Source organism: Glandiceps talaboti, chromosome 18, assembly GCF_964340395.1.
Source record: "Glandiceps talaboti chromosome 18, keGlaTala1.1, whole genome shotgun sequence".
Lineage (NCBI taxonomy): Eukaryota > Metazoa > Hemichordata > Enteropneusta > Spengelidae > Glandiceps > Glandiceps talaboti.
The window spans coordinates 12,011,484-12,025,719 of NC_135566.1; the positions used below are offsets into that span (position 1 = coordinate 12,011,484).

Consider the following 14,236-nt stretch of genomic DNA (forward strand, 5'->3'; position numbering starts at 1 on the left):
TACGGGTCAGTGTAAGCGATACATACATCGAGTGCATCAAGGCGGAAAGTTTGCCTGCTATATAGAGTGAATGGTTGAAGCAGAGATGTTGTACATATTCATTCTGATAGTCGCACAATAACGGAATTAACGACAGCGTCTCCTACAACAGTATTTTCCTGTTTTTTCTGTCTTCAGGAACCACTGTTGATCTGGGAAAAGGCATTTTTTTTTGTTGGCCAGGTTCCCTGCACGTATTTGCATTGCGAAGGGAGGCATTTGTTGTGGATTGGACCGCATTATTCGAAGTCCACACATTGCGTTGTGTTGTGTTGGATTCACTGCTGACGAACACTTAATTGACTTTGCTCTGGATAAACAACGTGAAAACGTAAGCTGCGACAGGCGCAACGATGGATGGGTTCAGCTGCCGAACAGGTCGATTTATTCTCTGTGTTTTTGTCATTTTGGTGTTCACTATTTTCGGTAAGTAACTAAACTGGTGATATTTTAATCGAATAACGTGCACTCACAACTTAAAGAACACGGAAGTGAAATTTTAAACATTTTTAGAAAAAAAAAAGATTACAACGAATAGATGTTATGGAAGACTCGTACCACCAGCTGAAATAATTGTAGCGTTATTCTTGAGTGCAAAACCCGAACGATGGAAGCTCAAATGCACAAAATAACGCTCCAGTTATTGCAGCTACACTAGTACGTGAAATAACTACATTTGACCAGTATAAATCTACCATACGATTATGAAGTATGGTCAATAACATATAACTGCCCACCCGTCTATGTTTATGTTCAGGTTTAATGTTTCTTACCGTTCGTCCAAATACTCATTGTAAATCTGTGATGTTTTCACTGTGTGATATTAACCAGATCACACATAACAAGATGTATGTGTCATTTTAAGTATAACATGTACAACAGATAGGTTCACATATCCATTCTCTCCAGCTACAATATTTCTTCCCAGTTTTACATAAAATAATATACTGTACAACGCCGTTGCCGCAAAGACGTCTAGATGGCGACGGAGAAGCCGTTGCCGCAAAGACGTATGGCGATAGGAAAGCCGTTACCGCAAAGATGTCTAGCTGTCGACGGAGAAACCGTTGCCGCAAAGACGTCTGGCGATTGAAAACCCGTTGCCGCGACAAGACACGGTGGATTTACGCCGATGGATACCCTATGCTATGTTTAATCACTTCAGGGTTTTAATGAGTAAAAAACCAAAGCAATTGAACTCGTTTTAACGAGCTATCCATCCAGTATAGACAGTCTTCGAGTTCACTCTCTACTTCATTTTGTCGTCATCAGACGCGAAAACCATGTACACAAACATTAACCAGGACAAAAACAAGACATTTCTGTGGATAGGCACTCTTCTAAATTGTACATTAATTAACCTAACCTAAAATCATCAATTAGCAAACACTTTAAAATGAGTAGATCTATATAAGATTAATAGCCTTGATTTATTATTAATTCCATGATTAGGTATCATATAGGGTCTGATGTCAGTTTGCATGTGAAAGACATATGAAAAAAATATCAACTTTCGGTTATTGAAATTTATCTCTAAAACAGTTGTTTTGGGACACTCACATTAGTTGTATACATTCTAAAACAAATATGATGGTCGTCATTTAATGATCAAAACTCGACACTAGATCTGCTTGTGTGTTATACATATGACTTAGTTGTAAAAACTATGCCAGGCGCGGAATAAATTCGAAATTGGACTCGACAGCGCATGGACTGTTTCAAAACACTAATTTATTGTTTAAAAGGTTGACCTTACATGCAGACGTATTGGAAAGTACAGCAGTGTCTGTGAGGTTTGTGGTTAATTTTCACCAGTAAAAAGAGGTGACAAATCATTAAAGAGTCTACTTCGTCATGGTTTTAGTATGAGCAGCACGTATGTATACAGGCTTAGTTGTACGTTGCCTCGCTGACATAGATTGTCTACATCACGATGACTGCAAAAATGGAGCGAAAACAGACGAGTAAAAAATAACCTTCCGCATGCTCTGAATCCTACAATTTGACGTATTAAATTATTCTGATAACATTGGGAGTTCACATTGACAACGGATGTACCGTATCACAATTACCAGCCGAACACATGTGTTGGAACAGGTGTTACGATATAGAACACAGAATCAAAACAGTGTACAAATCATATACCGAGTAAACTATATATATAGATGGATGGATAGATAGATAGATAGATGGATGGATGGATGGGTGGATGGATGGACGGACGGATGGATGGATGGATGGATGGATGGAAGGACGGACGTGCGGATTTCTGTGTACATTTGACGTCCTTTTGTTGTTATATTGTTTGATTGATTGATTGATTGATTGATTGATTGATTGATTGATTGATTGATTGATTGATTGATTGATTGATTTGTTGATTGATTGATTTGATTGATTGCTTCGTTCGTTCGTTCGTTCATTCATTTATTCATTCATTCATTCATTCATTTATTCATTCAGTCATCTATCCATCCATCCGTCCGTCCATTCATTCATCAAATCAATCTTTCACTCACTCATTCATTAATAGGTGGATGGTTTGGTTGATACATTTCATTGGTCAAACGTTAGTATAATGCAATGTTAACAGCTATATGTATTTATATACCCGTAACTGTAGAAATTTACTTGGAAGAAACCATTAAACAAGAGTAACCTTAGTTCGAACCGGAATACGCAGGAGTGCGTCATCTGATGAATTGAGCAAACAAAAATGAAGAAAGATAAGTTCTTTGTTCAGTACCTAACAATGTTCCCCGGGGGTGAAGACATCGTAGATTTCAGTGACACCCCGGGGTTGATTTGAGTGACACTAACCCCCCTGGTCACGACATTGTAGTGATAAAGGGCTTTACAGTATAATGACATGTCATAACTAACGTACTGGAGCCCAATCAAGTGTTAAATGAATATGTGTGATTTCACTTGAAATAATCTAATACTGTCAAAATGGCAGTTTCCTTGATTAATTTCGACGTAATACTTGGCGGGCCAAGATATTGATCCGTTAAATTTCTGCTTATCATAGTTGACGAGAGAGCAGGTTTCAAATCAAGTAAGAGTAACAAAGAACACGAACAATATACCCTTTAATTTAGTGGACATCCAAGTCCTTATTAACACGAAATGCCTCAAAATATCAATAATTGGAAAGACTTTGTATTCTGTAACTCTTAAAATTAAGGTCAAAGGTGAAACTGGGTTTATAACTGACAGAAGAATCATCGGTTCAGTTTGTAATCTTATTAACAATTATTCACAAATTCACTTTATATTAAAAGCAATGCATGCACCTTCTGGGAGACATCTATAGATTTTACCCTGTAACAGCAGAGTCCTGCCATGTAACGTGTAAAGTTCATTATGTGTACTAGTAATAGTATAAAGACAGGCTGAAACAAGTATTGGTCACAAAGATGAACTCGTTTTAGAATTAGGAACAAACTATTTTGCTGGGGAATATTTAAATATATTAAAATATTTTAAATAAAATTTATGATTTCAGAATGTTTTTCAGTCCGAAGCTTGTGCTTAAGGAAATGAAAGGAAAAAGGTCCTGCTTTTGTGGTTTGTGTGTGTAAATAAACCACCTTGCTTGTATAATGCAGTAGTTAGTGCTTTGTTTTCATCTATAATTCCAAATGATGTACATGTGCGTGAACTCAATGGGCACACCTGTGATTAAACTGAGTCGTTGTTTCGTGGCTTGCCATAACTTTTCAATAGACGTATGTATGTATGTATGTATGTATGTATGTATGTATGTATGTATGTATGTATGTATGTCTGACATATGTACATGTACTTGGTTTTGATCTATAGAAAGATAAGTTGTATAGTTTGCAAAGCTTCACCATCCCCATCAGAATAGTGTGTTCGTAATTCTAGAATGAGTTTACAGTACTGAAGGACTGTAATTAAGAAGGCTTGATTTGACATGTAGGGGTAACACCGACTAAATCAATTGTCGTAGCTACAAGTACTTTCAATCAAGTCAAGCATTTTATTGGATGTCGACACTTAATGTCAATATGGTACTTCAGACTGATATTCAAGCGACAAACCAAACCGATATTCTGTAATAGCCTAGGCCATTTAAAAGTAACATATTTATCTACCGATGTAAGGCTATCACTTTTTCCTTGAAGATGACACCTTGAGAAAATATCAAGTTGAAGCGATTTCTAGGTCATGACCTGTAGTAACTATGTACCAGTGTGAATTGTCTAGCTTTGCAGATACTCACAGCTGCCCATGTTCTGAATAACTGTGATGCTTCTTATGATATCAGAGCCGATGTCGCCATATATGTTCTCTATGGACCAGTGTCACTCTCGTGTCGTCATAGGAAACTATGCCTCTTCCTATTAATGTTATACCCTTGATATCGCCCATTTCATGTTAGCGTTCACTGGCTCTGTTTGATAACTAGTAAGAAAATGCACAAGCTACACTTTAAGATAGCAAAATTGTGTGAATATAGTTTCTTGCAACATTTTGCCTAAATCAAACGAACTTACCAGCTACTAGCTATATATCCAGACTTCAGACATCAAAACATTGGGGCCCATGTGTCTGTGTCTAGTTACAGTACGTTTATTTCATTTATACAAATGTAGCAAGACATTGCGATCTTGCTCTTGTTAGTGTAGAATGTGCAAATTCTTTCTGCGTGGTTGTATCAAACAGTGCCAGTGAACGGTAGCATGAAAAGGGCAGTATCGGTGAGTAGACAAAACTGACTTCGAGATCCAGCGGAACATGCCGCTGGTGATGAAGTACGGATACGTATAGATGTTATGATATATATACATGTCGTTTATATGAAGGACACTCAGTTAGTACGTGTCATGTAGTGTAAAACATACTCTTGATTCATCGCGTGATAGCTCCATTTTCACTGTCGGTATAAATGTCAATGTTCGAAAAACCTTGACAAAGGATATGGATTTCCTGCCTGAATCAGAAAGTCAAATTGATGTGTTCTTGTGAATTGAATATTGTATTGTAGGAAAGTATGATTGGTTATCATTTACAATGCATCATTAGGGAAATCTCCAAAAACTATCCTCGTCTCCAGACTACTCTTTAATATGACTATGATAACGGCGATATAGACAGTGGTTATGTTTCTAGTGGTGTTGTTGCTGGTAGTGGTGGTGTTAATGGTGGTGATGGTTGTGGTGGTAGTGGTGATGGTGGTTGTGTTGTTATTATTGTCAGTGTATTGTTACTGTTATTATTATTATTGTTGTTGTTGTTGTTGTTGTTGTTGTTGTTGATGATGATGATGATGGTGGTGGTGGTGGTGGTGGTGGTGGTGACGACGATGACGTCAGCGTTGGTGGTAGTGGTGGTGGTGGTTACTTAGGTCCAGGACTTAGGTACTTAAACAAGTTGTTCTCATCATCTGAATAAAGCCATGATGATGATGATGATGATTTCGATAGTCTTTCTGGTGGTTCTGAGTGCAATCGTCGTTGTGCTAGTGGTGATTGCGGTGGTCGTTGTGGTGGTTCTGAGTGCGATGGTCGTTGTGCTAGTGGTGATTGCGGTGGTCGTTGTGGTGGTGGTTTGAATGGGATGATGATTATTACTTAATACTTAACATCATTTTTCTGAACAACTCTTAATTGGTTGCTAAATTAACTCTGAAATTTGTAATATATTGATTTACGTAAACTATATACAGTGATTGTAAAAGTACTGTTTCGCCATAGCAACAGTTTAGTTTCTAACTAGTGTAATTGTCCCCACCCTTTCACTTTCTACCTCTATGCTGTTGTCGACTGTTCAAATTAATCCAACTAAATTAAATTCTAGTTGTATTGCAGTATCAATATAATGTGAAGGACAAAAACCTCCAATCATATATATGCTTTAGGCAATTAATTAAAAGTTCCCTGTTGTCATCGATAGATCCGCTTCAAACTCATTCAAATGTTGCTAGATATGTCACGGGTTGATGTCGAAATACGCCACTTGAGGCTGCGTAAGTCACACGCTTTGGGGCAATTTACTTCAGTACATGCTATATGCACGTACTTCGACTCACAGCACTTCAAATGTGGATTAACCACTAGTTCCAATTGTCTGACAACCGTTGAGAAATAGTTTTACATCGAAACTGAGTAGTTGAAGCGAACACAGTAGCCGAAGAGTTTGGCAGTTAAGTTTGTAGATCGACAGAATCCCTTTCACTTGTAATTGAGAGAGAGAGAGAGAGAGAGAGAGAGAGAGAGAGAGAGAGAGAGAGAGAGAGAGAGAGAGAGAGAGAGAGAGAGAGAGAGAGAGAGAGAGAGAGAGAGAGAGAGAGAGAGAGGGGGGGGGAGGGAGGGAGAGAGAGGATTTCGTTAGTAGTATTAGATGACCAGAGTGTAGTCATGAAGTAATAAAGAAAGTTTTGTTAAAAGAAATGTTGCAAGTAAAATGTAGTTTACAGCATATAATAGCCACTTTCTAAACTTGGTGAGAATTTATCATACATGTATAAATTTACCAAAAGAGGTTTGCAAGCAGGAAATTTCGTTTTCCAGAATAAAGACACTGTAGTAAAAACTTGTTCTTTATAGTCTCGGATTCAAAGTTGGCGCCAGTAAAGTCAAATCATGCCAATATATTTGTCGTAAAAGCGCAGTTTGAAACCAGTTTCACACACACACACACACACACACACACACACACACACACACACACACACACACACACATACACACACACACACATAGACACACACACATATACATACATACATACATACATACATACATACATACATACATACATACATACATACATACATACACACATACACATATAATATACGATATCTCAATATTACACACATATCATAACACACAGACATACACATCAGTTGCAGCCGATTTATTTGTTGCAGCAAAATTCCTTTCGTTGCGATTCCACAATAAACTAGTATACACGCATTCTTAAAGCTTTGTTTACTGTTTTAACATTTATTCAGAAGTTAAATATTGACACGTTGAAACCAGACCGTACCAGGGGAGTTATCCCTGACCATTATTTACTGGATTCCTATCAGATCCTGGGTATATCTGTTAAAAGCAGATACCGTCATTGTAAAGTCAAATGACGTGGTTACAATGATAGACAAGAAGATAATATCCCTCCAAGATGATGATATGATATCACAAGATATTAACCTTTGATCTTAGCTACTGTTTATAGCTTCTGGTGGTCGTTAGATTACTTCATATAAATCAATGATATGCCTGAAGAGATTTTTATAATAATATTCAAAAACTGTAAAACAAGAGCATGAATTTATACAGAAGATTTATTTCGTTAGTGAATACAAACTTCGAATATTAAGCATACATGAAAATTTCTTTTTCAAAATGTTGAAGAAAAGCATTTTTTCCCTGATCGATGGTATTAGTTTGTAAATGTGAAATATTTACATTAATACACATATACATACAATATACATTAATATTTTTCATTAGTAAATATTGTGTAGTTAAATGAAGGTATGGTTTAAAAAATTAAATTCATTACTTACGTGTTGAAAATCCAATTCAAAATTCAAAAAATAACAATTATGTAACAATGAGAACGAATTGATTATGTGACACTGCGAGAAGGTCAATTTAAATTAATTAAAATGATAATTAATCAGTATTACTTGAAATAATAGCCTCTTTAAGTTGAAGTTGGTATGAATATTACACATGTATTAATTTCATTAATTTTGATAATATCTGCACTTAGTTTTATTTACATGTATATATGAATATAATTAATATACATTTATAAATATGAATTTAATTCATCATAATACCACGGACCACTCTAACATATGACCATATATAGACTAAAACATGTAATCATATATAAACTGGAACACGTGACCATACATAGACCAAAACACGTGACCATGTATAGACTGAAACACGTGACCACATAAAGACCAAAACACGTGACCATACATAGACTGAAACACGTGACAATATATAGACTAATACATGTGACCATATATAGACCGAAACATGAGATAATATATAAACTGAAACACGTGGCCATATATAGACTACAACATCACGTGACTATATATAGACTGAAACACGTGACCATATATAGCCCGAAACACGTGACCATATATAGACTGCAACATGTGACCATATTTAGATTGAAACACGTGACCGTATATAAACTGAAACATATGACTATATATACAAAAACTGATTTGTAAAATCTAGACGTCGGAGGGATGATATACACCATACAAACTGTAATCGTGATAACAAATCAATTGATATACCAAATATGTTCTATACATTTCATACAAAGGGCTTTTAATTGAAATAATGTTAACATCTGTGTTTTCCCATTTTCTGTTCAAAATCTGACATATTTGTACTGTCAATCATAGACCACAGACATAATAGCATTTTTCCAAAAGGTATGTATCTAATCGTCAAATTAGATTGAAACTGACCACACGTCGCAACTTACTACCTGTAGTACATCCAACAACAATTGTACAATCGATATGGTTTAAAATCTATGAAATTCTGAAGACTACCTAAACAAGAAGAGAAACTCGCCCAGGATTTGTTAAACTTTTAAGATCACTGATTCCCTACATTATAAAAGCGATCAAGCCAAGAAACATGGAGTGTTGAATACGTCATTACCCAGATTTCACAGTCATGGTTAAATTAGTAATTATGCTGTCAGCTGCTTGCAAGAAACACGATCTTTGCCATTACGCTTTGTTGAAGGCCGATAGATTAATTGAAATGATTTCTTTCAATTCGTATCCAGTTGCGTTTCAGTGGATGTATTTTTGCTGAATTGAAATGGTTATAACTGTCGTGTAATTACCACCAAACGGGGTCCCCGGTGAATAGTTTCCAATCATTTATCATGTACGCATGTACAGGATTCGTTTATCTTCTTCAACATTTGCACAAGTGCTGTACTTTCAATACACTACCATAGAACATTACAATACACATGACACCGTGTTCGAATATCCTCATTTTAACGACGAATTAATCGACAAATACAGATATATAGAAACCATCAAACATCGCCATTCCAAAGAAATAACTGTATCTTTGCAAAGAAAAATTGATTTGGTGAATATCAAAAAAAAAAAGAATTAAATGGAAAAATGTTGTAACATTTCTTCTTTGTGTGGGCTATTATCACGTGACCAACATCATTGCGTTTCATCACTTCCGTTACTCGGATTAGAGTTTCTATATCCATTAACAAGTAAGTTAAGGAAGCATTTTACATTTAACAATAACTAATATAAAATAATTTAACCAAATATGAACACAATCGAGTATCACAAGAAAATATTGTATGTTGTTATAATTATATTAACACACAGTGTATAAATAGGCCTCAGTTTGCCTTCATGGTCATAATGAAGACATTGCCAGCATTCTGTGATCACGGTCGAGATTTAAATACTTTGCATCGATTGAGTGCTCAGGGCATTGCACTGAAATTTATCTTATTAATCAATGGCGATTTGACAGGAACAAAATATTCTGTTGACGAGATCTATTTACATAAAAACATCTGTTTAACCTCGGGCCTTCATCTATGTTTGTGTATTAGGTAGGATTATGTTTTACCATGCTTTTATCTGAAAATATTCTATCCGTACCGATTCCACCATTACACAGGTCAGAATATGTCTTGCTTAAGGTAATCCTGCTTTCCGCTAACCAGTTTTTAAGCCTGTGTATCGAGGTCACCGACAGTGACTCATTGACACATGTGTGTGTGTGTGGACTGCACGTAGTTTTGTGAATTATGTCCACAGCTATGGTGTCGGGATATTAGCTTAAACACTTGAAATAATTACCAGCTAGATAAAATTTGTGAGCAAGTTTCCTGAACACTGAGTTATTAATCATCAAGGCGGTATATGTTCATTTCATTTCGATCATGTATATTTCGGGGGCAAAAAGAAAGAAAATAAAGACAGATTCATTCATGCGAATTACATGGTTACCTTTGGTAATTGGGGTTAAAGAGTTATCATGTGAAATATTCGATTAGAGAGGTAAAATTCATGTTGGTAGATATTTGCTTAGGTTTTCGCTTGAGCTATAGTCCATGGTATCGGGTAATGAAATCGACTACTATGACAAGCAGTAATTTACCGCCAGCTCGTATTCTGCACTGTGACGGACCAATTCATCATCCTCCGAACAAGTGGATCCGATATCATGCAATTGACATAGTAACTTGTCATGTTCACGTTCCGCTTGACCAAATGTTTAGGAGTTTCCCCGGCTTCAAGTCAAACTTACATAAATCTTGATAATTTAAACGCTCTACTATTTCCGTGTGCTTGTCACGGTTAGAATTCTTATCAGGAATGGGAGAGTATGTGAGCAATTACTATTATTAATTCAATCAATATTTATCTCTGAGAGATACACTAAGAATATAAAGCGATGACGAAAAATGAATTATGTCGAAATTACTTTAATAATTTAATTTGTTTAGTTATATATATTATATTCATTTTTCTATACATACATCAAAAACGTTACGCCTGGCTACTAATTGGAGATCACTTATTTAACCATGGTAGAAATGTTTCCGCCCCAATGAACACAACTTGATTAAGAAATTCATTCCAATGCATATACTATTAAACCAAAACACATTTCTTCCAATATTATTGCCATTGAATAATCAAGCTAAAAGTGCATCAAACCATTGATGGACTCAGATTTAGCTGTTGTCTATAGACCTAACGACTGCCATGACTATGTACTTTGCAATCTATAGAATTGACGACTATCCTGCCTCTGTACTTTGCATGTTATCTATAAAATTGACGACTACCATGGTTCTGTACTTTTCTCGAACGATACAATCAGTTCATTTCCCTCTACGAGATAATCAAGAGCGTTTCCTTGTTCATGTCAATTTCTCCATGAGTAGATTTCACTTGTATGGTTATTTATGATAATTTAGCCCCGAGACTAATTAAGTCAGGTCGTTTATATGCCATCTAATCTTCGCAATGCCAATAACAAAACGTGCCAGGGTTAAAAATATATAATGAATGTATGCCAATTTGCATAGGGAAGCAGTCTGAGTATATTGCACTTGTCTGATTTCGTTTTTGAATATTTATTAGATTTAGTCTGTTTTGATTATCATTTCCTCTGTTCAGAAATTGATATTGCACTCCTGGGAACTGTAGGAATAAATCGGCTTTCCCTATACCTCACCATTAGTCATATTCATCATCTAAAGTGAAATCAACCGTATCTGGTTGTGTTGGCAAGCTATAGTGTATGCACAATGTAAATATACATCGATCTTTGATCATGTTAGACTTATCTCTATCTGTTCAACACTTTTGTTCGTGTTTGTACTTTACTACTTTGTCAGACCAATACCTGTGCTCATCACGTGACCAGTGACGTGATAACGTATATTCCAATACTACAGTGATGAGTTAAATGTAGACGTTCAGTTGTTATGACGCCTGGACTGCTTTCTTCTGAAATACGAAACAGTTACTATATAGACAGCGAACGACCACACACCATATGCACAATGTACATGTTCTCGGTGTGACCTCAATCTAATAGAGATATGTGGCATTTTAACAATCATCTCTACCACACTATATTATTGCAGCTGTCTCCTGCCTTGAGCTGAACGTATGATTAAGAATATGCCTCATTCCCGTTTAATATGCAATTAAGCAATTTAAAAGTGTTAGTGGTTAAAAAAAGCTATGGAAATCAATGTTCTGTAGAGCTGTTAGATGTTGTTAAGTCGCAAGGGATCTGCCTTAAATGAACCCGATCTGATCATTAAAGTAATGCATTTTCCAAGTTCTTTCTGCCCCGTATGTCTCTTCTGAATTCTGTAGTGTCTTTTCTGCAAAGAAGTATAATACTTCGTCCACAATAATTCTTTAACGACGCGTCTAATCTAGTAGTTTGTGGCTTTCAATTTGTTGTTTTATTTGATAAGTATTAAGTATGAAGTAGGCATCCCTTGTACTATTATTTGTGAATTCACCAAGTGTATTTATCAGCTTGCACATCGGCCTTCGTTTAAATAATTGTTTCATATGCAAAATGTAATTAGGTAATAGTTTAGGTTATCATTGAAGTCTAGTATCAAGATCTTTGTTACTTCTGTCAGTGAATATCAATTAGGTGATGTACATAATGCCGGTACGTTTTAGAAAACATACCAGACGAACACTGAATGAGGTTAGAACATCACAAAGAATGAATATCAATGAAGTAATTTACATAAACCGTAATGTTTAGAAAACATACCAGACGAACACTGAATACGGTTAGAACATCACAAAGAATGAATATCAATGAAGTAATTTACATAAACCGTAATGTTTAGAAAACTTACCAGACGAACACTGAATGCGGTTAGAACATCACAGAGAATGACTATCAATGAAGTAATTTACATAAACCGTAATGTTTGGCGATACTTTTTAGAAAACATACCAGACGAACACCGAGTTAGAACATCACAAAGAATGAATATCAATGAAGTAATTTACATAAACCTAAATATTTGGCGATACTCTTTAGAAAACACACCAGACGAAGAATGAGTGAAGTTAAAATTTTATAAAGGATAAATAACAATGAGGTAATTTGCATATTTGGTTATATTTTTATATAACCACCAAACAGCAATATAAATAAGATTAGAGAAAATAATGGCAATAATGTGAATTACATAAATTCAACTCTTTGACGATACGTTTGGCAAAACATACCAAACCTAGAGCAAATCAACTTAAATATAACAAATGAATAACGTTTTAGGTAATTTACGTAAATTCAACTGTTTGGCGATATTTTCAGAAAACATATCAATTGCAGACTGAGTGATGTTAAACTATTATAATCAAGGTCAAATTTGAATACATTTGTTCCAATGACTTGTGCATGTGTTACCAAGCTCTTTAGTTCTTTTTGACATTTATTAATGATTTGATTCGAATAGAAAAGGGAGAAACTATCATCGTTATTGTTACGAACAGATGTCCATGAGATGTCTATACAATAAATGTCATTTATGGTCAGGTCGTTTAGGGCCAACAAATACAACACTGTGTGTGCAAACACACAATAGGCGATAGAGACACAGACGTAAAAAGTACATTTCCGAGTATCACTCATCATCTAGTACTTTCATCCAACAATAAAGCTGACAGGTACACTTTAATGCATTTAATTCGTAACTTCTTTGTTTTCATACTCTCAAAATATTTTACTGACCCATTTTATTCTTGATAGTCGTATGGGTTTTTTTTCTGTTCTTCAGACATAATCAACGGGCAGATTTGTGGTTTTCATTAATTATATGTTGTTTCAGACCAAAAACTATGTTTTAAACAGAATCACCCCAAATCAGTTCTTATGTGCCGTCCCACCGGTGGTGAAGGATAGCTGCCCTCCTTCCCTCTCTCCCACTGGGTTTCAACTTGCCTGCCAGCCCTCTGTCCACCCAATATTGAGAATGATTTACCCACTCTCCACCAGGAAAACGTTTGGTATCCACTATAGCAAACTCTGTGGTATCTACTATACCAACAATTAATTTTGATGTACACAATATGTGCCTTGCCTCCCACAATTCCATGTTTTCACCTCCCACACTATCAAAACAAGTACTTCCCAACACAATTCTTAGATTTGCTCCCCTCCCGTTACCCATCGAAAAAAGTCCCCTCCCACTGAAATATTGCGTAAAAACATCTTTTCGCATGAACAAGTTCGTTGTCAGCACACGTGTTCTTGGATGGCCACAATTTTTAAGTTAGAGAGAACTCTACTGACGGTTACATATTCCAACTTTGCACAGTTACATAAAGTTCATGTAGTGTAGTATTGATATCGATTTGTATGCAATGACTCTATGGCATCGTTTGTGTGATATGATCATAATGACAATGACAATGACAATGACAATGTGAACTCAAAACTTGTCTAATGCTCTAATCTGTGTGGGTTGTTTTTTTCTCACTTAATAATTTTACATCACAATCTTCAAAGTTTTGGTTATCTCTTCCAAAACTTACTCTTTACTGGTGAAAATATTGCAATAATTGTTATCCTAGGTTTTTGAAATGGTAGTACATTTTTATCATAGCAAAAAAAGTGTAAGAAAATAAAAA

The 14,236-nt window shown here is 35.6% G+C and overlaps 1 protein-coding gene across 1 annotated transcript in view; it reads left to right on the forward strand.

Moving 5' to 3' along the window:
* Positions 1-1,018: 1,018 nt before the first annotated feature.
* Positions 1,019-14,236, forward strand: part of LOC144449671 (neuronal acetylcholine receptor subunit beta-4-like) — a 36,863-nt gene continuing 23,645 nt past the window's right edge. Inside the window, exon 1 of the mRNA XM_078140245.1 lies at positions 1,019-1,124. Coding sequence (XP_077996371.1) covers positions 1,019-1,124 — 106 coding nt within the window. The remainder of the gene's footprint in view (positions 1,125-14,236) is intronic.